Below are 27,873 nucleotides of genomic sequence, written 5' to 3'. Positions count from 1 at the left end.
CTGGCTATCCTAGACATCTAACACATCTTGACCTCACCTCAGCTTCAGACTTTTCTACATGGGTCCCTGCAGAGAGAGGGGAGGGGGGTGGTTGGGGTTGGGGGAGATGCCAAAGGGGCAGGGGGATGGAAGGAGGGGGTCAATTTGGTCTGAATTCCGAGTCACTAACCACCTGTCTCTTCTGTTTCCCCATTCCCATCTGTCTGTCCCATCCAATTTCCCTTCCCTTCTTGCACCTCTCCTCTGTCTTTTTCTGTCTGTCCGTCTGTCCATCCCTCCTCCCCGCAGGTCGGGCCTGCCTTCGCCTTCTCCCACTTCTTTCCCCTTCCCCACCCCTCGCCCCCTCCATGGAGAGGAACAGACCCCTTCTCTGTCCAGTCTAACCCAGGTCCCTCCCCAACCCCCTCCTCCCTCCTTTCCCCCGCCCCCTCCTCCCTCCTGGGGCGAGGGGGGCCTCCCTCCCTCTCCCCCCCTTCTCTCTCTCTCCGAGGGGGGGGGGTCCCGGGGAGGGAGGGGGGGTCCCCCGATCAGCATGTGGCTCCTGGCGCTGTGTCTGGTGGGGCTGGCGGGGGCTCAACGGGGGGGAGGGGGTCCCGGCGGCGGCGCCCCGGGCGGCCCGGGCCTGGGTCTCAGCAGCCTCGGGGAGGAGCGCTTCCCAGTGGTGAACACGGCCTACGGGCGAGTGCGCGGCGTGCGGCGCGAGCTCAACAACGAGATCCTGGGCCCGGTCGTGCAGTTCCTGGGCGTGCCCTACGCCACGCCCCCCCTGGGCGCCCGCCGCTTTCAGCCGCCTGAGGCCCCCGCCTCGTGGCCCGGCGTGCGCAACGCCACGACCCTGCCGCCCGCCTGCCCGCAGAACCTGCACGGGGCGCTGCCGGCCATCATGCTGCCCGTGTGGTTCACCGACAACCTGGAGGCGGCCGCCACCTATGTGCAGAACCAGAGCGAGGACTGCCTGTACCTCAACCTCTACGTGCCCACCGAGGACGGTAAGGGCGCGGGCACCGGGCCGGGCCCCCGGTGGACACAGCCCACAAACGTCCACGTAGACCCGCTGGCGCCAGCGCGACCCGGGGAGGGAGCTGGGCCTTCGCGGGGGGGCCATGAGGGGCGGTGCATCCCCGCGGGCTCCCAGGATGGTAGGGTCCCTGCTAGGCAGTCCAGAAGCTCTTTGTGCGCCTAGAAAGCCCATGGCGAGAGCTGCAGGCACTGAGCTGGGCCTACCCACGGAAGCACACCCAGAGGGGACACGGGGGCGGGGGACAGGGGGCGGCGATCAGGTGGCGGAGGCATCCATCCGCTGCCAGGACAGCCACTCCAGCTCTGCCCTGACTCCTGCCCCCCAGGCCTGGGCTTGTCCCCAGCAAGTACCCACTTTACCTAGACCTCCACTGAGGACAGCAAAGACTCCTTCTCCCCAGGCCCGCATGGGCAGAGGTCCTGTCACATGCAGGGCCCCTCCCCTGAGGTGAATGAGTCTTCCCCAGGAGGCTCTGTCGCACTTCCAAAGGATCAGGGAATCTCCTTGCCAAGGGCCCCTCCACTCACAGCACTGCCCACCCATCCCCAATAGAACACCTTCCCCAGGGCTCTGAGCTGGCTGTTCTTAAATGAACTCTCCAGTTCACTAGCTGCTGGTAGTCCCCAGGACACTCCCCCAGACAGTTCCCTGCCAGCCAACCTTCAGCACACCAAGACCATCCAGAGTGTCAACACTTTCCAGCAGCCCACAGCAGAGAGCAACTGGCAGGCCTGCAGCCACCCCACAGACCATCCTCACAAACATGTTATCTAACACCCTATTTACTGCTCCAAAACACCCCGACACCCACAAAAAAACATCCACTCCCATAAAGTCCCCCCACAGGCCATCTTCCAACGAGTGTAAAAATAGGTTTGGTACCCAGGAACCCCACTGTACACCCAAAACTCCCACATCATGAACTCAGGTCCCTCTACACCAGGCAGTTCAACTATTCATCACTCAGGGCGTGTATCCATCCGACCAGCACACTAACCTTGTGCTCTGTGCTCAGTTGCTCAGTTGTGTCTGACTCTTTGCGACCCCTTGGACTGTAGCCCACCAGGTGCCTCTGTCCATGGGATTTTCCAGGCAAGAAGACTGGAGTGAGTTGCCATTTCCTCCTCCGGGGTATCTTCCCGACCCAGGGATTGATCTCATGCCTCCTGCGTTTCCTGCATTGGCAGGCGAATTCTTTACCATTGAGCCACCTGGGAAGCCCAGCCTTGTGCTCTAGCATCCCACATATCAAAATTCCCAGAACCTTCACACAGCACACACACCAACCCTTCTCTGGAGTTGCACGCCCTGTCACCCACATAGACCTGTGCTCCCCAGGATCCCTAGGTATATAGATTCTTGTAACACTCACACACGGACCATCACCACACTAACCCTGCACCTGTACCATGTGCTTCAACCGGTCACTCACACCACAGTCCCCTGCGTTCTCAACACCTCTCAGACACTGCTTACCCCAACTCCTGCCTCGAGGTCATCAGTTTCATACCTCAGGCTGTGACAACACAGGTGACAGTCTTGCACCCTACTCACAGGTCAGGTACTCCAATGCCTTGCTTCCTGAAACCAGAGGACCTGCCAGTCACAGAACACTCATACACCTCAACGCTGTCACTGCCCCTCCCCATATGAGCCACACCTCCAAGCAACCCATACACACATTGCACAGAAGTTTCTACCCCAATGTATTCAGATTCCAGCCACTCTAATAGACTATTTACTCCAATACACTCCAGACATCCTCCCTAATTCCCCAGCACCCTCAGCATTAGAACTGTCCACTCCACCTTCCCCTGCCTTCTCATGGACCATCTACCCCAGTGCCCTGCTACTAGTGAATCATTCACCCCCGTGCCTCCAACAGACCGCCCATCACAATGCTCTCCACTTGTGGACTCTCCATCCACATCTTCATGTAGAAAGCTGTCCCCTATCCCCTCACCAACGCCCTGCTCAGTGGGCTATTGTCTCATCACCCCTTGTGTGAAACATCCACCCAGCACTTCTCACCGAGTTACTGTCCACCCCAGCACCTCCACACAAATTACCCACCCTGCCCCCATACCACCCAAGCCCACACCTTCTGTATTTTTAACCATCGCTTATTGCAGACCTGCTTGGGGCCTGACACATTCAGGTGATCTCACTAAATCTTCACACCAGCTTGGGGAGGAAGAGGTTGACTCAGGCACACACACACACACCCGCAGACTTAATATTCTCACGCGCACACATGCCCTGCTGACTTCATCCCCATCCCCAGCCTGTCAGAGAAAAACAGGCCCTGATCCTAATGGGTCCTCATGGGGCCATCATCACCAGTTGCGGGGAGTCTTTTCAGAGGCTGACTTTGGCCTTACTGACCCGTCCCTCCCCGTGCTGATCCCCATGCTGCTGAGGAGAAATCGACCAACCTGGGGGAACCCCTCAGACCTCTGGGTTCCAGCTCTCCCTTGACTGATCCCCCAGTCTTCAAGAAGCCTAGAGCCAAACTCTGAGCCCAGTCTGGGCCCTTTCCTCCCCTGGGGACACATTTTGTGCCTCCAGCACCTCCTGGCACCCTATGTGTCAGGCTGGCTCAGGGCAGTGTGTTTCCTAGTCCCTATTTGTGCATCAAATCCCCCATTCTGGAGGGGGGCTTTTGGCATTAGAGCAGGGGTTGGTGGGGGAGGGGGGCTGGTGCCCCTGGTGGGAAGTTTACCATCTGGGGGGAGGATGAGGTTGGGGGGGTCAGAGGGAAGCGGTGGAGTGGAGGGCAAGACCTGATGACCCCTTTCCCTGCTCGCCCCACACTGGGGACATGGGGGTGAGAAGTCAGGCCCGTCTGTGCGGATGGAAGTGAAATGCTGGCTGGTGAGAGGCTGGGAAGGTGGGCAGGCAGCGCTCACTGACCTCCCCTCCCTGCCTGCCAGTGGAAAGCTGAGGGCTTTCAGGGCCCGTGAGCTGTGGGTTCGGGCTGCCCCAATTCCATGCTACCCTCTGCCCTCCAGATTGGTCCAGAGAGAGGCAAAGTCCTTTCTGCTGCAACCCCTCCTGTCTACAGCCTGGGGGAGCAGGCAGGTGCTTGGCTGGTCCTGAATAGGGCCTGCCTGAGTGGTGGCCACCCCCCTTTGGGGGGAGCACAGCTGGCCTTGGGCTCCCAGGCTCCTGGGTTGGTTTCCCCTCCCCTCCCACCCACCCCCACCTCTAACACTGTTTCATTTCCAGCAATTAGCAAACACTTGGACAAGCCAAATCCTTTCCAGCCAAGTCAATATGTCTTAAGACAGGCCTAAGCCCACTCAGGCACCCCCCCCCCCAAAACCAGCCTTTTCTTTGGGGCATGACTTTTTCCGGGGAGGGGAACAAAATTTGGGTTGTAGAAACGTTTTTCTCTTTTCTTGGTTTCTTTTTCTTGCAAAAAAATTTTGCTTTTTTGGCTTATTTTTTCTGCCCCTCACCCTCCCCTTTTCTGCTTTCTCTCCTCCCCTCCCCATCCACCACCTCCCCCGACTCCCATCTTTCCCCACAAAATTGTCCTTTTTTCTCTGTTTTGTGTTCCCGGTCTTAGGTCCGCTCACAAAAAAACGTGACGAGGCGACGCTCAATCCGCCAGACACAGGTAGATTTAAAAATCCCGCTGCTGCATGTGGTTGCTGATAAGAGGACGTTCTCGGCCCTGCCCCTAACTAAATGCCCCCACAGCCCTCAAGGCCCCTCAGTCGTTCTCCCAACTAAAAACGAAAAAGAAAAGAAAAATTTGTAATAATTGGAAAAAAGAATTATGAAAACTTCAAAGGAAATTTGAACAATGTTGGACCCACTAGAAAACTGGCAAGAAAAGCTTAAACATGGCGAAAATAAAGTGAAAAAAGAAATTGGAATGTCAGGAAAAAAAAAAAAAAGAAACCAAAGAATTGGATAAAATGTTTAGTTTGACAGAAATTCGGACTGTTTAGAAACTTGTGAAATGTAACATTTGAAAAGACAATTTAAATTTGGAACAAAACACCATTTAAAAAAAAATTTCAAGTTGGCAAATTGATGACACAATTGAAACATCAGAAACCTGCTACGATTTCCAAAAAAAAAAAAAAAAAGCCTGTCCGATGCAGAAACACACATTTGAAGCAAATTAAAGAATTTGGAAATTTTTGAAAACAGGGCCCAATATCTTGAAGTTTCACCACAAAATTTTGAAAAAGTGCAAAGAACTTTTTTCTTTTTTCCTTTTTTTCCAAAAACGGATCTTTTTGGTTTTTTGGTTTTTGTTTTTCTTTTCTTGTTGAATCTGCCCCAGAGCTTCTTGCTTTTTGGTTGTTGTTTTTTTTTCTTTCTTCTTTCTTGATCCTGTTTTTTTGTTGTTGGTTTTGAATTCTTGTTGCCCCAGCCCCCCTTCCTGCTCCTTCCCTTTCTGACTCCCCCTCCCCCCACACTGGGAGTGGAGGTGCTGGGTGGGGAGGAAGGGGACGGACTGAGGACATTTAGGACAGGACCTCGGAGGGAAGGAGACCAGCCTGAACTTGGAAGGCCACTGGAGGTTCAGGAACTGAGGGAAGAACAGGATTGGGGGAGGGCACTGCCCACCTAGGAGCTTCTGGCCAAAGTCAGGTGGAAGGAGGTGGCAGAGAAGGTCCGAAGAGATCCAGGTTGGAGGGGAGTCTCTTAGTGACCTGCCAGGAGAGAAGTTTCCAGTGGGATGAGGGAGACAGACAGAGGTGCTAGGGACCAGCTGTTGGAGGCCCAGGCTTGGCTCTTGCTTGCTGATTGCCTAGGCTGGTCAGAGATGGCAGGTGTGAAGAGAGAGGAGGGCCTGGAGGTATTGTGGCTGCATCTGGAGGAGCGGCAGGGGCAGGGACTCTGACAAGCCCTCTCAGACTCCCACCCTCTTCTGGAATTAGTTACCCTCCAGTCCAGTCTGGAGTGCTCCAAGGGCCTACTCCATATGTCAGTGATCATGGGATCCTTTGGGGACAGGGCAAAAGAGGGGTCCAGAACTTAGGGCTCAGGCCGGTTTCGGGGGCCCAGACTAGTGAGCTGCACCCTGGCTTCATTAAGTAGGCTCTTTCCCACCCTGCCTCCTCCTGCCACAGTAATTAGGCTGGGGGTTGCCATGGTAACTTGGGAGGTGACCTAGAAAGGAATTAGGGCGGGGAGGAGACCAAGCCCCCAGGGACCCTAGGGCCTGGCACCCCCTCACCCACAGACCAGGCTACCATGTGGAGCTGAGGCCCAAGGCCTGAGTCTGAAGAAATGCCAGGACCCTCCCAGCATCTCTAGCTCTAGTGCCAGCCTTGGGAGCTCACACTTCCTAGGAGCAGGAAGGAGATTTGCCGTGTGTGTGTGGGGAGAGGTCCCCCCAGATCCAGCAGGTGCCTTGAGGAGGGCCACCCCCCACCCCTGCCTCTGTTAGGCTTCTTGGAAGCTCTGCCAGGCATTTGGAGAAGTGCTGTGGGGCAGGCCGGCAGGAGGTGGGGAGGGAACTTCTGCCAGGGCTAGCTGGGGAGGGAGGGAGGGGAATCCGGTCTTGCCCCCCAGGGATGGGAATGACATGTCCCCTGAGCTCCCGGCTGGAACTCAGCAGGCCTGGGAGCTGGGAGGTGCTGCTTCTGGTCTGACTGTGTCCTTGTCCCCCACCCCCTGGCCCATCCCCCCCACCCCCTCCCCACACAGATATCCGGGACTCCGGGAAGAAGCCAGTGATGCTGTTTCTGCACGGTGGCTCCTACATGGAGGGCACGGGGAACATGTTCGATGGCTCCGTCTTGGCCGCCTACGGCAATGTCATTGTAGCCACGCTCAACTACCGGCTTGGGGTGCTCGGTGAGGGTGGGCAGCCAACTCTAGGGGCTGGAGTCCTGGGAGGAGGGCCTGCTGGCAGGGTTACACTAAACCCAGCTGAAGCAGAATGGCTTCTGGGCTGGATTGAGCTGCCCAGAAAGACAGCAAGGGTGCCATGACACCCCCAGGAAGCCCCCTCTCTTCCTCTGCCCCCAGGTTTTCTCAGCACTGGGGACCAGGCTGCAAAAGGCAATTATGGGCTCCTAGACCAGATCCAGGCCCTGCGCTGGCTCAGTGAGAACATCGCCCACTTTGGGGGGGACCCCGAACGCATCACCATCTTTGGATCTGGGGCAGGAGCCTCCTGTGTCAACCTCCTGATCCTCTCCCACCACTCGGAAGGTACGAGCCACCTGCCCAGCCTGTCCCCTTCCCCAACCTCAGGCTGATACAGCCCAGCCTAAAACCTGCCTGTCCTGCCAGGGCTGTTCCAGAAGGCCATTGCCCAGAGCGGCACTGCCATTTCTAGCTGGTCTGTCAACTACCAACCACTCAAATACACGCGACTGCTGGCTGCCAAGGTGGGCTGTGACCGGGAGGACAGCGCCGAGGCTGTGGAGTGTCTGCGCCGGAAACCCTCTCGGGAGCTGGTGGACCAGGACGTGCAGCCTGCCCGGTATGGGGCTGGGGGAGGGCTAAATCCAGGCCTCCACTGTCCTTGCTGGGTCCAAGGAGGTTGAGGGTGGAAGGTGCCTGAGGGCCACAGGCTGTCCATTTAGCCAGGGGAGGTGGACTTCAGGCCTCTCCCATGGACCTACCTTCTCCCGGAAGCCTTTCCGAAGCAGAGGTGCCTAAACAGAGCCTGGGTGCACCAGACACCAGGAAGTGCTTCAGGGAGGACTTCCCGAGAGGCCAGGTGCCCTGAAAGGGCTCTGAAGGTTTTAACTAGGGGAGAAGGGTCTTTGAGCAGAGGGCTCAGCAGGCTGTGGGTGGAGAGAAGGCCAGCCAACAGGTGATGTGACCTTGACCCCTTCTTCCCAGCTACCACATTGCCTTTGGGCCCGTGGTGGACGGTGACGTCGTCCCTGATGACCCTGAGATCCTCATGCAGCAGGGAGAATTCCTCAACTACGACATGCTCATTGGGGTCAACCAGGGAGAGGGCCTCAAGTTCGTGGAGGACTCGGCAGAAAGTGAGGATGGCGTGTCCGCCAGCGCCTTCGACTTCACGGTCTCCAACTTTGTGGACAACCTGTATGGCTACCCAGAGGGCAAGGACGTGCTACGGGAGACCATCAAGTTCATGTACACGGACTGGGCTGACCGGGACAACGGCGAGATGCGGCGCAAGACCCTGCTGGCGCTCTTTACTGACCACCAGTGGGTGGCACCGGCTGTGGCCACCGCCAAGCTGCACGCTGACTACCAGTCCCCCGTCTACTTTTACACCTTCTACCACCACTGCCAGGCTGAGGGCCGGCCCGAGTGGGCGGACGCAGCGCACGGGGATGAGCTACCTTATGTCTTTGGTGTGCCCATGGTGGGCGCCACTGACCTCTTCCCCTGCAACTTCTCCAAGAATGACGTCATGCTCAGCGCCGTGGTCATGACCTACTGGACCAACTTCGCCAAGACTGGGTGAGGGTCAGAGGGGCTGGGTGGGGCACCCCTGCAGGTCAGGGCACACACACACTGTCCATCCTCAGCCCCTTCTCTCCCTCTTCGTCACACGGCCATCATTCCTCCTTCAAGGCACTTTCACCTTCTCGACTCAGACACCTGCCGGACAGCTCCTCTGTGCGTGTTGGAGGTTCACAAATGTTGGACTGAGAGGTCCTTTCCGGCGGGTGGGCTCACTTGATGACTTTGGCTCTGTGTCTGTCTTTGCGTACACCATTCTCTTTCTCCTCTGAGTGCTCCCGTCTGTGTTTCTGAGTATGTGTATAAGAGTTTGTATCTCTCTCTCTTTATTGCTGTCTCTAGCTCTCTCTCCTGAAATCCATTGATATCTCTGCTCTCTTTGATCTGCTTACTCTTTGCTTGCTGCTTCCCCCCACCCCCAGCTGCCTCTCATGGGCTTTTATCTCTTTGTTTCCATATGTCTCTGTCTCATTCACTCTGCCTGTGTCACCGGCGGTCTGTCCGTCTGCCCTCTCTGTCCCTCTGGCGTCATCTATCCCTATGTTTCTCTGCCTATCTCCGTCTCTGGCAGTGTCTCTGTCTCTTCATGTCTGTCTCTCTCTGCCTCTCTTCCTATCTCCCCAGCTCTCTGCATCTCTGCCCATCCCTCTCCCCCGTTGGTCCCACAGCCTCCCCTCTTCTCATCAGGGCCTCACCCTCACTCCTTTCCCTGCCCACCTGTGTCCACAGCGACCCCAACCAGCCGGTGCCGCAGGACACCAAGTTCATCCACACCAAGCCCAACCGCTTCGAGGAGGTGGTGTGGAGCAAGTTCAACAGCAAAGAGAAGCAGTACCTGCACATCGGTCTGAAGCCGCGCGTGCGCGACAACTACCGCGCCAACAAGGTGGCCTTCTGGCTGGAGCTCGTGCCGCACCTGCACAATCTGCACACGGAGCTCTTCACCACCACCACGCGCCTGCCGCCCTACGCCACGCGCTGGCCGCCGCGCCCGCCCCCTGGCGCCCCGGGCACGCGCCGCCCGCCGCCCCCCGCCACCCTGCCGCCCGAGCCCGAGCCCGAGCCGGGCCCTCGGGCCTACGACCGCTTCCCCGGGGACTCCCGAGACTACTCCACGGAGCTCAGCGTCACCGTGGCCGTGGGTGCCTCGCTCCTCTTCCTCAACATCCTCGCCTTCGCCGCCCTCTACTACAAACGGGACCGGCGGCAGGAGCTGCGGTGCCGGCGGCTCAGTCCCCCCGGCGGCTCGGGCTCTGGGGTGCCCGGCGGGGGCCCCTTGCTCCCTGCTGCCGGCCGCGAGCTGCCACCCGAGGAGGAGCTGGTGTCGCTTCAGCTGAAGCGGGGTGGGGGCGTTGGGGCGGACCCTGCAGAGGCCCTGCGCCCCGCCTGCCCGCCCGACTACACTCTGGCCCTGCGCCGGGCGCCGGACGACGTGCCTCTCTTGGCCCCCGGGGCCCTGACCCTGCTGCCCAGCGGCCTGGGGCCACCCCCTCCCCCGCCGCCCCCCTCCCTCCATCCCTTCGGGCCCTTCCCCCCGCCGCCCCCCACAGCTACCAGCCACAACAACACGCTCCCCCACCCCCACTCCACCACTCGGGTATAGTGGGCGGCTCGGGGAGGACCCCCTCCCCGGCTCTCCCGGATGCAACAGGCTTTTCTCGTGTGGAGCTGTCACACGTGGACGAGCATTAGGTGGACATGGGTTTTCTCACAGCGATGTGTCTCTCCCGAGCAGAGAGGCCCTTTCTCTTCTCCGGACCTGGGCCTTTGAACAACTGGGGGGGGTGTTTTCTCCCCTCCATTGGGACACCCACATGGAGGTGTGCTTTCTCACGAGGGGGTGTGTTTTCCCATGTGCAGGGTGAGGTTTTTTTTTGGCCGCCCTGGACACATGTTGGCTCCCTCAGAGAATTCCTGCGGGGATTTGTACCCCAGAATTCTGTTCCCTCATGCCTTCTCCCCCCTGCTCCTTCCTCCCACCCCCTGGAGACCCTGGAAGTGGTGTGTTCACAAACAGAGACCCCTGGCTGCCAGATGACACAGGGTGGTGCCCGGGAAAACCGAAGAAATAAATCACAGCCCCCCCTCCCGCCCCTCCCCGACCCCCACTACCTCCCACCCCTGGCGAAGCATGTGTATCCCCCCTTGGCACAAATGAGGTGAAGCAGGCCTTCCCAGGCAGGCCTCGCCTTCCACCAGACACAGAGTCCCTGCCGTGGGGGGCAGGGAGGAGACCCCGCAATCTTGTGCTGCCTGGGACCGTGTCTTCCCGTGGGCCCAGGTCGCATTTTTGGGTGGAATCATGTTTTTGCATGTGGATGTATGTTTTCCCATGCAGACAGCCCCTTTCGCTCCAGCATTTCCCTGAGTCTTCCCGACCTCAGGCCCAGCACTTCTCACACAGCAGGTGGGAACAGACTTCAGACTGATAGAAACTGAGGGGGATGGACAAGCCCTGGGGGCGTCCCTCTGCCCCTCCCTCTCTCCCTTCCCTGGAGATGCCAAGCTGGGGGGTAGAGGGTGAGTGTGGCACCTGCCACCCACAGAGGCCATGCATGGCTTGACCAAAGCCCTCACTGCAGTCTGAGGACAGCCTTTCCCTCAGGCCATTGCTCATCTGTGCCAAACCAGTGACGTGGGTTTGAGGGGGGAATAACCCCAAAGTGTGGCAATGATCCCCCAGTCCTGGGCCCAGGCAAGTAAACATGTGGGCAGGTGGGATACAGGAGGGGGGGAGGTGGCAGCTAAAGGGGTCCCGCCTGTGTCCCTCTTCTCACCATGTGTCATCCCTCCCTCTTGGCCTCTGTTCTCACTCCCCGCATCGCTGTCCCCCTGGGAAGCCATCCCTTCCTGGTGTCCAACCAGCTCCTCCCCTCAGCTGCCCACCCCCTCCTTTGACCTTCCCCCACCCCTTGCTCCCCTGGGCTGAAGGAAAGGAACCAAGGAGAGCAGGGGAGAAGGGCTTCCCAGGACAGGTTGGGGAGAGAATGGGGTCAGCTGGACTGAGGAACAGATGGAGGGGGCAGTGGGGGACGGGGCTTGGGCAGACACCAGCAGGAAGAATGTGATTTTGAAAGGACGCGTGTAAGGTGACTGCCCAAAGAGAAAGGGTTTGGGCCTCTGGGGAAGAGAACCGTGTCGGGAAGGGTTTCAAGGGATGCCAGCGGAGAAGAGCAAATCCTTGTCTGCTGGCATTTTGTGGGTTCGTTAGTGCCAAATGTGAGTCAGGGGTGGAGTGCTGTCTTCCACTGACACCCAGATTCAGAATCCCTGGTCTTGGCTCCCCAGAACTTTGCCTCCTGACTGTCCCGTCTGCCCCCACCTTCACCCATGGAAACTTAGTTCTTCTCCCTCCCCTTCCCCTGCCTGGGCTGGCTCCTTTCCAAACAGTCATGCCCTCTAAATGCTAGGGACCTGGGCCCTGAACCCTGTAGACAGATGCCCCCCAAGTTGGGGCATGGGAGGGGGGCTGGGGGACCCCATGATTCAGCCACGGACTCCAATGCCCAGCCCTTCTCCCCAGAACAATTCCCTGACAACCCCATGTCCCCACCCCAACCCTTTGCGGCTCTGTACACATTTTTAAACCTGGCAAAAGATGAAGAGAATATTGTAAATATAAAAGTTTAACTGTTGGTTTTGCCTGCTGTTATGTTAGGAGGTGGGGGTGGGGGGTTCCAAAGAAACAAACCTTGGAGAAGTGACTCTACCTGTGAAGGGGGAGGAGGAGAGGGTCCAACCCTTTTCAGTGAAGAGCTCTGAGGTCTGAGAGAAATGGGCAGTGGGTGCTGGGGTGTGGTTGTCATGGCAATGGGGTTGTTTGGGGAGTTAAGATCAGAACCCGTGTCTGTGGAGGGGTCACAGCCTGGCAGAGAGGACCAGGCAGGGACTGATGGGGGCAGACACCAGGCAGGCCAGAGAGCCTACAGGATGGTGCCCATGGCTGACTCCAGGAGAGTCATGCAAGGTGTAGAGTTTGGTCTCTTCTAAGACCTGGCCCAGGCTGGAGGCTCAAACCTGGGCCCAGGGCTCTCTCTCTTGGCACATTGTGAGGGAGAGCCCCACACCATTATGACCTGTTTACCCCCAGGGGACAGGAAGGTGGGCTGGTGTATACTGTGGGCACAGTGGGCTGGGGGCCTAGGGGCCCCGGTGGCCCTAGGGACCCCCATGGCCATGGCTGAGCGGCCACGGCCCGGGTGGGCCTCGTATCACAGCCCTAACACCAACAGCTGCCAGGACCTGGGCAACTCTATCCTGCTGCTGCTGGGCCTTATCATTTGCATTAACATTGGCATCAACATGGTGACACTGGTCAGGGTGGGCCCGGGCGGGAGGGTGCTGGCAGGACGGCTGGGGCAGGCCTGATGGCCAGGGCCTGTCTGGGGTCACTGTGTCCTTCCTCACCTAGCTCTGGCGCAGACTCCGTGGCTTCTTACACCAAGTGTTCCATGTTATTTATGATAAAGGTAAGTGGAGGATGGGGGGGGGCGCGTGGGAAGGGCAGAAATCGAGCATTCTGTCCCTGTCCTTAAGCCAGCCCCTTCCCCTCCCGCTCTCCCTCTCAGACTCCATAACTACGCAGCTTCTCTTCCTGCACCCTGCCTCTCCATCCCTGTAGGAGCCAGGCTCCCCACCAGCCTCTCACCTCTCCTTGATCCACAGAAGCTTCTAAGTTATGCTCACCTGGGAAGCAGACCCAGCCCTCGAAGCATAGCTCTCCAGCAGTCCACCTACGATGCACCATGGACCCCGTGAAGATGACGGTGACCCCCCCACCCACTCGCCGCCGTCGCCGTCGAGGCTCTTCATCGCGCCGTGCCCACCGCCCAGTGGCCTGGGCCCCTGACACTGACGACGACGATGACGAGAAGCCCCCACATCAGCACACAGCAGCCTGTTCCCACAACTGGGACTACCCTGAGGATTGGGAGGGTTTACATTCTGCCCAGAGGTTCTGGACTCCCTGGGCCCAGGACGCCTTGGTGCCTCCTACCCAGACCATCCGCTTCCAGCAGACTATAGAGGGAAGGCCCCTCAAGAGAGAGATGCAGTCTGATCTGGGTCTAGAGGCCTACGTGTACCCTGTGAATCCCCCACTCCCCAGCACTCAGATCCTGAGCCACAAGAACAGTGGAGGTGGGGCAGGGGCAGGGGCCCAGGCCGAACAGGAGCAGTGCGCACCAGCTGAGCCACCCATCCTGGGCCCAGCCAATGTCCCGGACATCCCCCGGCGCCGCTCTTCAGGGCGCGTCGCTTACGATGCCAGGGATGTGAGGCGGCGGCTGCGGGAGCTGACCAGGGAGGTGGAGGCCCTGTCGCACTGTTACCCTCTGGCCTCTGGATCCAGCACAGCTGAGGGGACGAGAAAGGACTGGGTATACCGTTCCCTGACAGAGAGGTGACTGGGAGAAGAATAAAAAGAAGAGAGGAGGTGGATTGTGGTGGTGGTGTGTGTGTTGGGGGGGGGGGGGGCAGGGCCCACACAGCACCCAGCAGCTTGGTTACTAAGGAAATGATCTCCCTGGCAACAGGTCCTAGAGAGCCCCGAGGCCCCTCATCAACCTCTTGGCCCCAGGCCCTGTCCTCAGCCTTTTCCCAGGCCTTTCTTGGTTCCGAGGCTCCTGCCTGCTTCTGCTCCATTTTCTTTAGTGTTCGAGGAAGCCCCCCACCAAATCCCACTCCAGATACCCAGGCAGTACTGCACTTGAGGGGAGACTCTCATCCCATGGCTCCACCTCCTAAGAGGTCTGGCTCCTGCCAGAGCCCAGGTTCAGGCTGCAGCTATAGGTGAGGCGTGGTCCCTCTTAAGCCCTGGAATCTTTGGTGGGGGATGACTGAGAGTCAGGGTACCCCGGCCCTCCCAGTTCCCCTGTCAGAACCCAAAGCTCCTGTACCCTCCAGCAGGCTTGGAGCAGTGATAAAATACTGAGGATGCTGTGGCCCTCTGTGACCTCATGCCTCTGGCTCAGCACCTCCATGTCACAAATGAGACTGGGGCTCAGAGAGATCACGTGACTTATGGTCACATGGACTCCAAGATCAACTTCAGGGCCTCAGATGCTCCAGCCTCTGCTCCCACAGGTAGATCCCCTTTGCTCCTGAGTCAGCTTGGCCCATCAGAGTCTCCCATCTTCCTCAGTTTCCCATGGAAACTCATCAGAATATTCCATCCACTGGACATCTGGGAAACCCAGGCCCTACCTACTTCTAGACAGGATCACCAACACATGCTCAACTTGTGAACAAGGAACCAGGCGAAGGACTAGACCTCACCTTCCATACCAGATGGGTTCCTGGAATGTGAGCAGATAGGCCTTTTATGAATCACCTCGCTTCTCTGCCATTTTCCTTTGACCAACATTATTGATCATTTTAAACTGACTCCACTAAGTGGGTCTATTTTAAACACCTACTATTTGTTTGGAGGCTGGATGGGAAATGCCCACTGGCTGTTCCTCTATTTTTTTTTTCCCTTTTCTTTTTGACCACACAGTGTGGTTTGTGGGATCTTAGTTCCCTGACCAAGGACTGAACCCAGGCCCTTGGCAATGAAAGTGCAGAGTCCTAACCATTGGACCTCCAGGGAATCCCCTGTTCCTCTCTTTCTGCTAAGTTGTTAATTATACAAACAAAATGACCTGAGGTCCCCCCAGTACCACTTTCTTAGACCACAGCAATGAACCTGGTTTAAATCATAGATTCCTTGTCACATCAACAATTACATCCAAAGTTTGTGCTTTGTGAATTTCATGTGGTTTTCTTAAGATGGCAACTAATCCTTTTTCAAATTGAGGGGTGGCTCAGTGGAAGAGCAGTTGGTTAGGAAGGAGAGAAACCATGGTTGAGGGGTGGTCTCTAGCAAAGGCAGCAACCTCATGCTCTGAAGTAAAAGGGGCCAGGTGGCTCAGTGATCACGAACAACAAAGGCTGTAGTCCCTGGCCAGGAAGGGATGGCCACCATGGATGCTAGAGGGCTTATGACGGGGAAATGGGCAGAACTGGGAAGGAATGGTGCAGTGGGGTGACCCCAGAGGGGATTCTTACTGTCACCCATCCATCCAATCACCTTAGCTGCATGCCGCAAGCAGGTGTGGGTAGGGCGTTCCAACAGGCTAAAATTGCCATATCTCAATGAAATGGAGGAAATCCTTTATGCATGGCTCAGTCCCTATGAAGACCATCTCCCCACTGTAGTTCTGTTTTCAAATCGAGTTAAGCCAGCCCCTACAAAGACAGGACAGACTGAACTCTGGGGGCTGGGGTCCATTAGTGGGAGTCAAGGGCAAAGATGGCCAGATCAAGGGCCAGCTGAGTGGATAAAAGACATGCCACCTCTGCATTGTGACTCCCTGCAACATGCCTCATTGTGACCGCGCTCCCTCACCTGCTGGTAGGTATCCCAGGTCCCACCATGAGTGCAGTGTGGGTCAGGGCTGGTGGGGGGGGGGGTGGGGCGGGTGGCCCGGGTGGCCCTAGGACCCCCCCACCATGGAAAATCAGCTCTGGTCTGACAACCTGGGGTGCTGCCATCAATACCAAGAAAGTACCCAGGATGTGGAGGACTTCCTGCTGCTGCTGCTGGGCCTTGTCATTCTTGTCAACATCGGGATCAACGTAGCAACTATGGTCAGTGATGGTTGGGGACACCCTGGGGGTGAAGAGGGCTGAGGGTGGGAGCCAGCAGCCGGCACTTGTGCCTGCAGAAATGGTCTTGGCTGGGGTGGGGTTGGGGGCGGTGAGTGGGGAGAGCCTGGCCTTCATTCCCACCCCACCCACCCCACTCCACTCCCAGATGTGGCACAGGCTCCAGAATGTCTTAGACAACAACATCTCTTGGATTAACCAGAAAAGTAAGTATGGAAAACAGGTAGGGAGCGCCTCGCCCCTGCCACTCCCAAGACCCCAGAAACCCAGGTCCCAGTTATTCCCCGACCCTGAAATCTTCTGACAGTTGCTGGGCCCTCACGGACTCTTGCCTCTCCTAGATGAAATCTCGCAGGCTTGTGAAAGTTCCCCCAAATATCCTCCAGCCAAGGCCAAAGACGTCCACATCCACTGTACCCTGGACCCTGTAGAAGTGAAGATGGCCCGGCCCACTCACTGCTCCTCTTCCTCCTACCGCCATCCCCGCAGTCGAAGCCGCAGCCGCCCTCGCCACCGCCAACCTCGCCGCCAGGGCCGCTGCCGAAGCCGCAGCCGAAGTCGCCCCTGCAGCCACCAACGGAGGTCAAAGAACCGCAAACGATTCTCCTACAGCCGCTCGGTCTTTGGTAGGCCACGTCGCAGCCACAAGATGTCACAGCTGCGGGCGAGGCCCTCCTTTGATCAGGAGGACCTGGACTCCTACCTGGAGGAGGACGAAGACCTTGCCTTCCCACAGCCCAAGTGCCCGAGGAGGGGCTGGGGAGGGCTCTACCAACGGATGGGCCTGCCCTCCAGCGTGGGGCTCTGGGGCCGCCAAGGTGGGATCCTGGCCAGCCTGCCGCCACCTTCTCTCTACCTGTCACCTGAGCTGCGCCGCCTGCCCAAGCGTGTGGAGGCCAAGTCTGAGCTCAGGCTGCAGTCCTTAGGGCCCCTCTGCTCACCATCCCACACCTGGGGCAATGTGGAGGTGGACCAGTGGACCTCGTCTCCACCACCTCCCCGACGGCTGCCCCCCAATCCCTCGTGGGTCCCTGCAGGGCACAGCCCTTACCCCTCAAGGGGCCAGCTCCTGCATGACAATTGGGATCAGCGGCGACGTGGTCTGGAGGCTTCCGAGCCTCCCTCCACCCTGTTGATCCGGGGCTCCCGGCCTGAAGCCCGAGAGTACTGCTCCCCACAGGTCCACCGACGGAGCCTCCTCAGCCATGCTCACAGTCAGCCCAACCGCAGCCCTCACCCCTCCACGGGACACTTGAACTACTCCCGGGATCCCCATGAGGTCCGGCGCCGGGCAGCCGAGTGGACTGAGACGCTGCCCACTCGGCACCCTCTGACCACCTCCACCTCCCTGACCGTGCTGGGAGAGGCCTCATACCAGAGGGCCCCGGCTCCCAGCTCAGCTCTGCTCCTCCGCTCCTCCCAGCCCCTGCCCGAAGTCCAGGCTACAGAGCCGCCCCAGCCCACCTTTATGCCACTCAGCCGGAACCCAGGGGGCAATGCCAGCTACCAGGTGTATGACAGCCTGGAGCTGAAGCGGCAGGTACAGGAGAGCAGGGCGCGAGCCAACTCGCTGCCACCTTCCAACTCGGCCTCCAGACCCTCTCTGCATAGAAGCCGGACTGGGAAAATTCACTGACCAGCAGCCAATGGGGGTGGTGGGGGGCAGGGCATGGAGAAAGGAATAAAGATTAAGAGTCCAGGAAACGCTGGTGGTCTGTGGCTTGGAAGCGCCACTCCTTCTGCCAGCCTGGGTCCCTGCCCTTGGCTTCCTGAAGCCAGTGTCTCCTCCTTGGCCTGAGGGTCCCCTTGGCTTAGTGGCCACAGTCCTGCCAGCAGGCCCTTCCTGGGCTTACACCATGAACGAAGTAGATTTGCAGGTGCAGACTCCAAACCACTGGTCTCTGGGCACCTACTGTGTTCTCAGCTGTCCCTGTCCCCAAAGTTTATATAAGAAGCTGCTTCCAAACTGGGAGGGTCCCCATTTGAACAGATCCAGGTCCACTCCAGTGAAGGCCATGAAGAAGGCCAAGGCTCTGGACTCCAGCCAGGCCTTCCCCAGGGCTCTGATGCCAGGGGTCTTCCTTGTCTCAGGAAAGGCCAAGGAGGTGGAATGTGTGGTTTGAATGAGTGACTGAGTAGGCTGTGAGGGAAGGATTGACGGCTTGAGGCCAGGTGTGCTGGCCTCTGGGGCCCAGTTTGACTGTCCAGGCTCAGGCTGCTGACCCTGGTTACCAGGGAATGCCACTCTTGGCCCTCTTTATTCTCTTCCTCCCTCATTGTGACCCCACCCCCTGCCCATTATGACGCAGTCCTTCTCCCCCTCCCCCACCAGAGGAGCCTGGCTCCTAGTGAGTATGTGGGGGCCAGGGGGCCCAGGTAGCCCTGGGACCCCCAGTCATGGGTGAGCGAACCTACCACGGAGCCCAAGCGTGCTCTGGCACCAACCCCAGAAAGTGCCAGGACCTAGGAGACTCAATTCTTCTGATCCTGGGCAGCTTCATCTTGCTCAACATGGGGATCAATGTGGTGACTCTGGTCAGGGCAGGATCTGGGCAGCAGTGTTGGGGGAGCCTTGGGGTTTCAAAGGGGCTTAGGTGGGAGGGCTGTTGGGGTGTGGCCAGACAAGGATTGGACTTCAGGGCTCACCCTGCTCCCGGACTCTCCCCTCCTCTGCTTCCCTCAGCTCTGGAAACACCTGAAGAACTCCTTGCGGACTCTTTTCCGTCATTTTTTCCCCAGAGGTGAGTGGGCCCCAGCGTAGGCTCCGGGGATATGGACCTGTCCCTTTTCTTCTATCCCTGTCCCCATCCTCAGCCCCTCAGGAACCCAGGCTTTGTCACATTTCGCCTTTCCCTGCAGACAAGCAATCCAGCTATGCAGGCAGCCATCCCATGTGCATGCGTTGCTCCGTGGATCCCAAGAACCTGTGCTCAAGAGTCCCACCCCGCTTCCACCGCCGCCCAAGCTTCCTGCTCGGGCACCCTAACCACCTGGACTCCTGGATACCAGACACGAACAATGAGAAGGCTTCTAAGTGCTGCTGGATGCCGCCTCAGTGTGGACATGCCGGGGCTCCCATGGAGGTGCCATGGGGACTGTGGAAGGAGGGGCTCATGGGAGCTGGGGAGGACCCTCAGATCACAGCCTTAAAGGCCCAAGCCACCTTCCACTCTAAGCAAGAGACATCTTCCAAGTTCCGTAGGATGAGCAAGGTGGACATGGTTCCACTGCGCCTGCCCCAAGAGAGCAAGACTAAGACCACAGACCACAACCCAGCCCAGGCCCAGACCCACTCCCCGGTCCAGTCCCCTGGTCATGCTCCTGCCAAGGCCCAGACCTTCTCCCCAGCCCAACCCCCTGAGCACACCCCAGCCCAGACCCAGACCCACACCCCTATTTACCCCCCTGAGCATGCCCCACCTCAGGCCCAGACCGACTCCCCAGCCCTCGGCCCTGAGCACAACTCTGCCCAGGTCTGTGGTCCAGAGCACACCTCAGCCTGTACCCTGGACCAGGCCCCCTCACAGGGTCCAGCCCAGTGCGAGGGCCACACCCTTACCCACACTCTGAACCATGCTCATCTAACTTATACCCATGCCCAAACTCTGATCACTCCCCCAGCTTCTGCCCCAGTCCCTCCCCCAGCTTCTGTTCCAGTCCCTCCCCCAACTTCTGCCCCAGTCCCTCCCCCAACTTCTGCTCCAGTCCCTCCCCCAACTTCTGCCCCTGCTGCTACTTCTGCTCCAGCCCCTACACCAGCCCCTGTCCCCATGTCTGCCACAACCCCTGTCCCTGCACTGGTCATGGCCCTGCCGACCACTCCAGTCCCTTCCACACCCCCTTCCTCCGTCCTAACTTCTCTTCCCTCTACTTTGTCTGCCTTCAGTCAAGGCCTCTCCACTGGCCATGTGGTCTATGATGCCCGCAGGGTAAAGCAGAACTTATTCCATGTATGTGCCCCTCAGAACTCTGGGTATTCCAGGAAGGACTTAGATACACTCTCCAGGCTCCAAGAGGGGCATGGCCTGGTGAGCTCTGGTACAGCTGAGCAAACAGTGAAGCAATGTAGTGAGGACAGTGCCAAGCCCTTCACAGGATCCATATTGGGTTACCTGGAGTTGGGGAACATGGAATGGAAGCTTTCAAATGATGCCAAGGATGAATCTGTGCAGCCCAAGACCTTCCCTTACTGCAGTTTCCACCCTTACAGTTCTGAGAAGCAAAACACGGACTCCCAGACTCCGGTCTACCCCAAATTCCTGGTGTACTCCAAAGATGCTGCACCTTATCAACCTTGCTTCCATGTTCCAACCTGTGCCCAGAACTCAATGGGTACTGTGCCTCCACCCTGCACTCTTTCTCTACCTCTCATTTCTCCCAGATCCTTTGTTCTTCATCAACACAGCAACCACCAGAAGCCCTCCACCTTAGTACAGAACCCCAAATTTCCCCCAGCCTCCAAGTCTCCTCAGTCTGTCCTCTCTTCCCAGGGTCCCATCCCTCCTCAGTTCTCCACTACTTCTCAAACCCCAAACCAGCCCCAGCCCCCTGAACTTCATGAGAATCTAGGCCTCAACCAAGACCATGGTCTCCAGAGGACCCCAGGCCCTTCAAAAGACACTCAAGTTTCCAGAAAGCCAGAGCTTACCCCGAATCCAAAGCTCCACATGAACCCAGGCTTTACTCAAGACCCAGGCTTCCACAAGAGCCCAGGCCTTGCTCAAAATCCAGGCCTACACAGGTGTCCAGGCTTTACCCAAGACACAGGCCCACACAAAAGCCCAGGCTTTACCCAAGACCCAGGCCTCCACAAGAGCCCAGGCTTTACCCAAGACCCAGACCTCCATAAGAACCCAGGTCTTGTTCAAAATCCAGGCCTCCACAAGAGCCCAGGCCTTGTTCAAAATCCAGGCCTCCACAAGAGCCCAGGCCTTGCTCAAAACCCAGGCCTCCACAAGAGCCCAGGCTTTACCCAAGACCCTTATCTCTGCAAGAATCCAACGCTTTCCCAAGACTCTGACTTTCACAAAGATTCAGTCATTACACAAGATTCTTGCTCCAAGAGTTTAAGTTCTACTCAAGAGGGAAGTTTCTTTAGAAGCCCATATCTCACCCAACCTTCTGGTATCCACAAGAACACACCATTTCTTCAAACTTCTGACATTCAGAGAAGCTCAGGCTTTAGGCATGACTCTGGAGTCTGTAGAAATCTAGAACAAAACCAAGGGACTGAACTCTATAGAAGTCAAGAGCTCTCCCAAAAAACTGGCCTCCATAGTATCCCACACCCTTCTCAAGATTCTGGATGTTACAAGAGTTCAGGTAATGCCCAAGATCCAGGAGTCTCTAGGAGTCTAGGCTTTACCCAAGATTCTGAACCACAGAAGAGTCCATGCTTTGTCCAAGACTCTGGAATCAACAAGAACTCAGGCCTTACCCAAGAATCTGGTCCCCATAAGAACCCAGGCTTTGTGCAAACCCCTGGCCTCTATAAGGACTCAGGAGACTACAACAATCCAGGCCTTACTCAAGATTCTGGAGTTTACAGGAGCCAAGATCTTACTCAAGATTCTGACCTCCATAAGAATCTGGGCCTTACTCAAGTCACCGAAGTCAAAAGATGCGACGTTCCCCAAGATGCTAGACTTTACAGGAGCTCAGAACATTGCCACAATCCTAACCTCCACAAGTACCCAGGAGTTACTCAACATCCTGGCCCCCAGAAGACTCAGGACTTTATCAAGGGATCAGGCTTTGTCCCCAATCCTGTCCTCCACAAGAACCCTCTGGGAACTGACTGTGTCCAAGTTTTGGGCCCACTTCAGACCCCAAAGTCATTTATATCTGAGAAGATTCCTCGAAGGCATGAGGCCGGGCAGCATATTCCAGGGGCTTCTGTCCCACCTAGCCAGACCTCCTCCCCCGCCAAGGCCCAGGTGGTCTACAGTGACCAACAAACCTTCTCAGAGGTGCCTGTGCTGATAGAGCTGCAACCACCTTCCCGGCGAGCAGGCAGCCAAGACTGGGTGTACCGCCCCATGGACACAGCTCCTGCAGCCTCCCAGAACTATTGCCAGATGTTTATGCCTCCCAAAACCAACTGGAAGCCCCACTGCCCAGGGTCAGGCACCCGGGTAGGGCACGTGGTCTTTGACGCCCGCCAGCGACATTTGGGAGCAGGCAGGGACAAGTGCGAAGCGTTGTCTCCCAGGCGCCTTCACCGAGAGATATCCAACAACTCACCAGAGATGGCCAAGGCGTGGGGATATCAGTGTGTGATGAGAAACTTAGAAAAAGAGGGGACCAATGTGCATAAAGAATAAAAAGGCAAGAGAAGTGTTCTGTGGTTATTTGAGGCCATCCACCCCAACCCCACCCCTCAGGGGGGATTAAGGAATGAAGCTCCTAGCTTTCCTGCTGTTACTGTCTTACCTTAAGCTGTTATCCCCAAGGCCCTAGAGCTGCATTCTCCATTACAGTAGCCACTAGCCAAATATGCCTATTAGAATGTAAATGAGTTAAAATTAAGTAAAGTTAAAAAGTGTTCTCAGGGAGTTCTCTGGAGGTCCAGTGGTTAGGATTCAGCGGTTTCACAGATGTGGCTGGGCTTCAATCCCTGGTCAGGAGTACTAAGATCCTGAAAGCTGCAAGGCACAGCCAAAAAAAAAAAATCTGTTCCTCAGTCTCATGATCTAAGTGCTCAATAGCCACATGGAGCTACTGGCTACTGTATTGGACAGCACAGATTTAGAACATTTCCATCATCACAGAAAATGCTATTGGAGAGCAATGCTTTAGAGTTCAGGGTAACTTTCATTTTCCTGTCAGCCATCCACAGCATAGGAGCTTTAAGATGGGCTTTCCTTGTGGCTCAGGTAGGAAAGAATCCACCTGCAACATGGGAGACCTGGGTTTGATCCCTGAGTTGAGAAGATCCCCTGGAGAAGGGAAAGGCTACCCACTCCAGTATTCTGGCCTGGAGAATTCCATGGACTATATAGTCCATAGGGTCGCAAAGAGTCAGACATGACTGAGCAACTGTCCCTTTCACATTCAGGGAGCTTTAAGAGGCCCAGAGAACTTAGTTCTTTTTAGAGTGGTTCAGAAGCCACCATCTAGGGAGGAGGTTAAGATGTAGGAATGGGTGCCCAATGCTTGATTTCCCCAGACTGTGAAAAAAAGAGCCCAGGCTTCAGTTTTCCTGATCTGGTCTCTTGGGTCACAATCTGTTGTATGGAAATTTGCCTTCCCGGTTCTGGGCTGCGTTTGGGGCTCTAGGTAACAGAGGGGGAAGACCTCTCTTTGTCAGTGACTAGGAACCCCTGAATTTTAGGCTCCCCATATTGGGCCCTGGATTCTGAGGGTCCTAAAGTCATGTCTGACTCTTTGTGACCCCATGGACTGCATCATGCCAGGCTTCCCTATCCTTCACTATCTCCCAGAGTTTGCTCAAATTCATGTCCGTTGAATTGCTGAACAGGCCTCTGATTTGTTCTAAGTGTCTCCACTTGCCCATTTTCTTGCCCATGGACTTGGCCCTGGTTCACTGTGGAGACAGACCCCTGGGAAAAAGGAATATAAGAATTCCTGGTCCAAAAAAAAAAAGAATTCCTGGTCCAGCATGCACTGGTCTAATCCGTGAGCTTGTCTCTGGTTTCCTATCTTTCTGCCCTATTATTCTGGCTCCTAGTTTCATCCTGGACTTAAGCTGTGTCCATGATAGCATAGGTCGCTGAAAGCAATTTTCTTCCCCTGATAATTTCTCATTGTCCTGCCCCAGCACACCTGTGAGTTTCCCCTGGACTTGATTTTCAGCCCTGGTAACTTTTCTGTACATACACCTGAGCTGCGAGATTTCAAAGTGTTTGCCCTGATACCATTCATGTGTCTGAGGTGGCCATCACTAATATGTCCCTTTGGATGTCCATCCCTGGGTCATCACTACCTATGTGTTCTTTTTTTTTTTAACCTACGTGTTCTTGTCTAACATTATCACCACTGATTCCAAAGAGATCCATCCCAGTCAGGAAACCCCTTTCCAACACCTCTCTTGCTTGGCACTGACCTTGGACAAGTCATGTGGCACCTTCCTAGGCTAGCAAGTAATTGAATGCAAGGACTCTTGTAGATTTAAGTTACCAGGGCACCTCTACTCCCTCAGGCCCTAGGCTATGTGCCTCATTATCATTTGCTGTTTGGATCCATCCTATCACATCTCTGTTCTAAGCCCAAGGAATATTTGCGATTGACCTGGCCTTGGAAAGACACATTTCCATAGAAACTACAACTTCCATCAGGCACTATTTCAACGGAACAGGAAAGGATCTGGGGGCGTGGCCCTAATGCCCTGGTAGTTTGGAAGACCAAACTACAACTCCCAAGATAGCCAGGAGATCTCTGCAGAGCCAAAGGAGAGATTGAACTCTGACTGGAGGCCGGGCAGGTCCGGAACCACCTCCAGAAAGGGGCGTGGTTGTAACGTAGGGGCGTAGCCTTATGAGCAGCAGGAAGAAGTTACCTGTTGAATCTTCCTATCCATTTTCTTCTCAGACCTTGCAACTACCCCTAAGAGGGAAGCCGCAAACCACTAGCCTCTTCCGAAAAAGAGGTAAGGGGAGGTAGACAGGGAGTGGCAAAGGAGACTACTGCATTCCGTAGGAGGGGCCAAACTCACTTTTAACCTGCTAAGTCAGGTGAATCGGTCCATGGGGGTGGGGACTAGCATATGAGAAAAGGGCAAGGACGGAGGAGGTATTTGTTTGTTTGCTTTCAAGACTAAATTTAGACCCCTTCATCTGCAGACCCATTGACAGATTGTGTCTTGGGCACCCTCTCGATCTCAGGAAGAGAAAAGAACAGAGGGGCGAGCAGAAGGAACAACGCTTCTGGGCTTCCCCCTGTACGTGTATTTCCTAGCCCACAAACGATAGAACCATATGGCTTCTGCAGTCTGGGGGAACGCTCCCTGGTGGGGCCCACCGCCCCCAGCCCCAGCCCGGCCGCTCACAGACATCGACTTCTGCTCTGGAGCGCAGCTGCAAGAACTAACCCAGCTGATCCAGGAGCTGGGTGTGCAGGAGAGCTGGAGTGATGGGCCCAAGCCAGGACCAGATCTCCTCCAGGCCAAGGATTTTGTGTTCTCTTTGCTTGGTAAGTAACCCTCTTGCCACTCTCAGCTCCTCCCCACCCCATCCTGGGCTCTGGATCATGCCTTCACGATCCCTACTCTTCCCTTAGGTCTCATTCACCGCAGGGACCCTCGTTTTCCTCCCCAGACAGAGCTCCTGCTGCTTCGTGGTGGGATTCGAGAGGGCTCCCTGGATTTGGGGCCTGCGCCTCTAGGTCCCTACACTCGGGGACCTCACTACGATGCCGGCTTCACACTCCTGGTGCCCGTGTTTTCTCTAGATGGCACTGGGCAAGAGCTGCAACTGGATATGAGATCCTGTTACGCATGGCTCTGCCTCCCAGAGCAGGTATGCGGAACCTCGGTCCGGGAAGCATGGCAGGATTGCCTAGGACCCCCAATCCCAGGAGGACGTGACTGGATCCACCCAACTGAAAGCAGAGAAAGTCCCCGGGACCCGCAAAGCTCCGTGGACCAGCCACACGGTGACATCACTGAGCCTGAGGCACACGAGTCTTTGGAAAAATCACCTATTAATGTTTCAGTGCCAGAGTCACCCCAGCAAAACCTAGCCGATATTGGTTTTCCCTCACCATCGGAAGAAACGAATGATGACGTCACCAAAGCAGCCGATGTTAGCCCAGGGCCTCAGCCGTCGGAGGCTCGGGAGGCATGGCCCACACTGTGCCCCGCCCAGGTAGCTGCTTGGTTCTTTGCTTCGCTGGCTGCGGTCGCTGAGTCCCTGTTCCCGGTCCCGGGTGCCCCGCGCTTGGTCCACGCAGCCCGCCACGCAGGGTTCACTACCATCCTCCTGGCTACGCCCGGGCCCCCGCGCCGCCTCCTGCTTTTCGACCTGATCCCCGTGGTGTCTGTGGCCGGCTGGCCCCAGGGGGCTCGGAGCCACTCGTGGGCCGGCCCGCTGGCCTCGGAGTCGTCCTCCTTCTATCTGGTGCCCGGCGGCGGCGGCCGAACCGAGCGGCCGGGCGCCTCCGGCTGGCAGCTCTGCTTCGCCCGCCAGGAGCTGGCGCTCAAGGCGCGCATACCCGCTCCGCTGCTGCAAGCGCACGCGGCGGCCCAGGCGCTCCTGCGCCCGCTGGTGGCGGGGACCCGGGCCGCGGCGCCCTACCTCCTGCGGACGTTGCTCTACTGGGCGTGCGAGCGGCTGCCCGCGCTCTATCTGGCGCGGCCCGAGAATGCGGGCGCCTGCTGCCTCGGGCTGCTGGATGAGCTGGGCCGAGTGCTCGAGGCAGGGACGCTGCCCCACTATTTTCTGAGTGGCCAAAAGCTCCGTGCGGGGGACGGCGCCGCTTCGCTGCTCGGGGCGTTGGCCATGCTTCGCGGGGACCCTGCGCGGGCCCTGCGCGCCGCTGTGGAGGAGGCCAAGGCTGCGCGTAAGGGGGGCGGCTTAGCCGGCGTGGGAGCCGGGTCCCATTAAAAACGCTGTTCGTACTAACGTGGAAAGTGCTTCTGTTGGCCTGCGGGGTGTGGAGGGGACTGCTCTCGCTTCACCTGGGAGACAGGCTGAACCCCTTGGGCCCGAAGAACCCGCGTTCTAGAAGGCCTCCTGGCTGGTTCCTCCCCATCCTCCCACCTTCCTCTGGCACCATCCCTGGCACAGGTCGTTCCATTCCGGCCTCTCCACGTTACACATCTGTGGCCAGCACCCTTCTTGCCCCGGTGCAACCTCTGGCATCCATCTCCCCCCAGTGCTTATGGTCTTTTCTCTTAGGGGTCAATAGGGGTAATATATTTGCTGAAAAAAGACGTGAAAAGGAGAGGTATGGAGACCAGGGACTGACCAATTTGGTTCACACAAAGTCAGAGATAGTAAGGAGGCCGGATTTCACCCCAGGCTAGTCCTCGCCGCCACCGCTATCTTTTCAGTTACTCCCCCCACTTTCCTCATCCAGTGCTGTCCTCGATCCCGGGCAGTAGGGTCCCTTTCTCCATTCTCAAGGCGTCCACCATTCCATCTACCTAAGCCCAAGCTCTCCCCTCGTGAAGATTTGCCTTCTGTGGAGTCGCGTACTTGTCCCTCCTCCTCTGAACCCCGACACAGGCTGCTCCGGCTGCCTCTAAGACCGTCCCCACTCCCTGCCTCCAAGGAACCCCGGGGTTCCGCCCGCCCAGCTTCCCCCGCCTTTCCCGGCGTCTCCGCCCCCTGCCCCGCCCCCGGGCCGGCTCTCCGAGGAGGGGGAGCTGCTGTCGCCACCGCCGCCGCCGCCTCAGCTTCCCACCGCCGCTACCGCTGCCGCCGCTGCCGCCGCTGCGCTCTGTCCAGCCGCCAGGCCCAGTGCTCACTTCGCCGGACCAGGGCGCTCTGCGGAGACACCCTCACTCCTTCCTGGGGTCTGGGACGCCTAGCCGGGCGTGGGGGGAAGCCCCGTTTGCGGGGTACAGGGAGGGAGGAGCCTGGAACCGGAGCCAGCGCCAGCCGTCGCCAGATTGACAAGACAGGACAGGTTGAGGGGCGTCGGGGAAGGAAGAGGGGGTGCTGAAGGCAGTCCCCGGGAGGAAGAGGAAGCCCTGTCGCAGAAGGCTGGGATGCGCTCTGACTTATAGGGGGTCTGTTCACATTTGGGGACCCGTGACACCGTGGGTGCACTCCTCTCTTGGGGGGCTGGTTGGATTGGAGGGCGTGGGATCTAAACAGTAC

At 57.5% G+C, this 27,873-nt stretch overlaps 5 protein-coding genes across 7 annotated transcripts; all 5 read left to right on the top strand.

Moving 5' to 3' along the window:
- Positions 1 to 532: 532 nt before the first annotated feature.
- Positions 533 to 12,072, top strand: NLGN2 (neuroligin 2). 2 transcript variants are annotated; one of them, XM_065909988.1, is made up of 7 exons: positions 533 to 989; positions 4,593 to 4,643; positions 6,695 to 6,844; positions 7,019 to 7,204; positions 7,286 to 7,478; positions 7,844 to 8,440; positions 9,173 to 12,072. In XM_065909988.1, the coding sequence occupies exons 1-7, from the start codon at positions 533 to 535 to the stop codon at positions 10,044 to 10,046; spliced, it is 2,508 nt and encodes an 835-aa protein (XP_065766060.1). In that variant the 3' UTR covers positions 10,047 to 12,072. The 2 variants fall into 2 exon arrangements, with proteins under 2 accessions (XP_065766060.1, XP_065766061.1); XM_065909989.1 differs by lacking the exon at positions 4,593 to 4,643 and having other exon boundaries at positions 567 to 989.
- Positions 12,073 to 12,475: 403 nt separating this feature from the next.
- SPEM1 (spermatid maturation 1) lies at positions 12,476 to 13,849 on the top strand. The gene is made up of 3 exons (XM_065911000.1): positions 12,476 to 12,757; positions 12,855 to 12,912; positions 13,109 to 13,849. The coding sequence occupies exons 1-3, from the start codon at positions 12,515 to 12,517 to the stop codon at positions 13,846 to 13,848; spliced, it is 1,041 nt and encodes a 346-aa protein (XP_065767072.1). The 5' UTR covers positions 12,476 to 12,514; the 3' UTR covers position 13,849.
- Positions 13,850 to 15,934: 2,085 nt separating this feature from the next.
- On the top strand, positions 15,935 to 17,726 carry SPEM2 (SPEM family member 2). The gene is made up of 3 exons (XM_065909518.1): positions 15,935 to 16,072; positions 16,239 to 16,296; positions 16,432 to 17,726. Exons 1-3 carry the CDS (start codon positions 15,935 to 15,937, stop codon positions 17,724 to 17,726), a joined length of 1,491 nt encoding a protein of 496 aa, XP_065765590.1.
- A 761-nt stretch (positions 17,727 to 18,487) lies between these two features.
- SPEM3 (SPEM family member 3) lies at positions 18,488 to 22,413 on the top strand. Its single transcript, XM_065910914.1, has 4 exons — positions 18,488 to 18,625; positions 18,774 to 18,831; positions 18,950 to 20,785; positions 21,002 to 22,413. The coding sequence occupies exons 1-4, from the start codon at positions 18,488 to 18,490 to the stop codon at positions 22,411 to 22,413; spliced, it is 3,444 nt and encodes a 1,147-aa protein (XP_065766986.1).
- A 2,149-nt stretch (positions 22,414 to 24,562) lies between these two features.
- Positions 24,563 to 27,585, top strand: TMEM102 (transmembrane protein 102). 2 transcript variants are annotated; one of them, XM_065909646.1, is made up of 3 exons: positions 24,563 to 24,698; positions 24,934 to 25,240; positions 25,328 to 27,584. In XM_065909646.1, the coding sequence occupies exons 2-3, from the start codon at positions 25,027 to 25,029 to the stop codon at positions 26,650 to 26,652; spliced, it is 1,539 nt and encodes a 512-aa protein (XP_065765718.1). In that variant the 5' UTR covers positions 24,563 to 24,698; positions 24,934 to 25,026; the 3' UTR covers positions 26,653 to 27,584. The 2 variants fall into 2 exon arrangements, with proteins under 2 accessions (XP_065765718.1, XP_065765719.1); XM_065909647.1 differs by having other exon boundaries at positions 24,595 to 24,698; positions 24,892 to 25,240; positions 25,328 to 27,585.
- Positions 27,586 to 27,873: the final 288 nt, after the last annotated feature.

Source organism: Muntiacus reevesi, chromosome 18 (assembly GCF_963930625.1).
Source record: "Muntiacus reevesi chromosome 18, mMunRee1.1, whole genome shotgun sequence".
Classification (NCBI taxonomy): domain Eukaryota; kingdom Metazoa; phylum Chordata; class Mammalia; order Artiodactyla; family Cervidae; genus Muntiacus; species Muntiacus reevesi.
Note: the sequence above shows the minus strand (reverse complement) of the source record. Positions and strands in the feature narration are given on the sequence as shown.

What these genes read in the sequence shown, in the direction of transcription:
- NLGN2 (XM_065909988.1), top strand. Translation starts at nt 533, where the DNA reads ATGTGGCTCCTGGCGCTGTGTCTGGTGGGGCTGGCGGGGGCTCAACGG. An exon ending in GCTCAATCCGCCAGACACAG is followed by an intron (nt 4,644 to 6,694) that starts GTAGATTTAAAA and finishes CTCCCCACACAG; the next exon opens with ATATCCGGGACTCCGGGAAG. An exon ending in CAGGACGTGCAGCCTGCCCG is followed by an intron (nt 7,479 to 7,843) that starts GTATGGGGCTGG and finishes CCTTCTTCCCAG; the next exon opens with CTACCACATTGCCTTTGGGC.
- SPEM1 (XM_065911000.1), top strand. Translation starts at nt 12,515, where the DNA reads ATGACCTGTTTACCCCCAGGGGACAGGAAGGTGGGCTGGTGTATACTG. An exon ending in GCATCAACATGGTGACACTG is followed by an intron (nt 12,758 to 12,854) that starts GTCAGGGTGGGC and finishes TTCCTCACCTAG; the next exon opens with CTCTGGCGCAGACTCCGTGG. An exon ending in CCATGTTATTTATGATAAAG is followed by an intron (nt 12,913 to 13,108) that starts GTAAGTGGAGGA and finishes CTTGATCCACAG; the next exon opens with AAGCTTCTAAGTTATGCTCA.
- SPEM2 (XM_065909518.1), top strand. Translation starts at nt 15,935, where the DNA reads ATGGAAAATCAGCTCTGGTCTGACAACCTGGGGTGCTGCCATCAATAC. An exon ending in GGATCAACGTAGCAACTATG is followed by an intron (nt 16,073 to 16,238) that starts GTCAGTGATGGT and finishes CTCCACTCCCAG; the next exon opens with ATGTGGCACAGGCTCCAGAA. An exon ending in CTCTTGGATTAACCAGAAAA is followed by an intron (nt 16,297 to 16,431) that starts GTAAGTATGGAA and finishes TGCCTCTCCTAG; the next exon opens with ATGAAATCTCGCAGGCTTGT.
- SPEM3 (XM_065910914.1), top strand. Translation starts at nt 18,488, where the DNA reads ATGGGTGAGCGAACCTACCACGGAGCCCAAGCGTGCTCTGGCACCAAC. An exon ending in CCGTCATTTTTTCCCCAGAG is followed by an intron (nt 18,832 to 18,949) that starts GTGAGTGGGCCC and finishes CTTTCCCTGCAG; the next exon opens with ACAAGCAATCCAGCTATGCA. An exon ending in AGGCTTTACTCAAGACCCAG is followed by an intron (nt 20,786 to 21,001) that starts GCTTCCACAAGA and finishes TTCAAAATCCAG; the next exon opens with GCCTCCACAAGAGCCCAGGC.
- TMEM102 (XM_065909647.1), top strand. Translation starts at nt 25,027, where the DNA reads ATGGCTTCTGCAGTCTGGGGGAACGCTCCCTGGTGGGGCCCACCGCCC. An exon ending in TTTTGTGTTCTCTTTGCTTG is followed by an intron (nt 25,241 to 25,327) that starts GTAAGTAACCCT and finishes CTCTTCCCTTAG; the next exon opens with GTCTCATTCACCGCAGGGAC.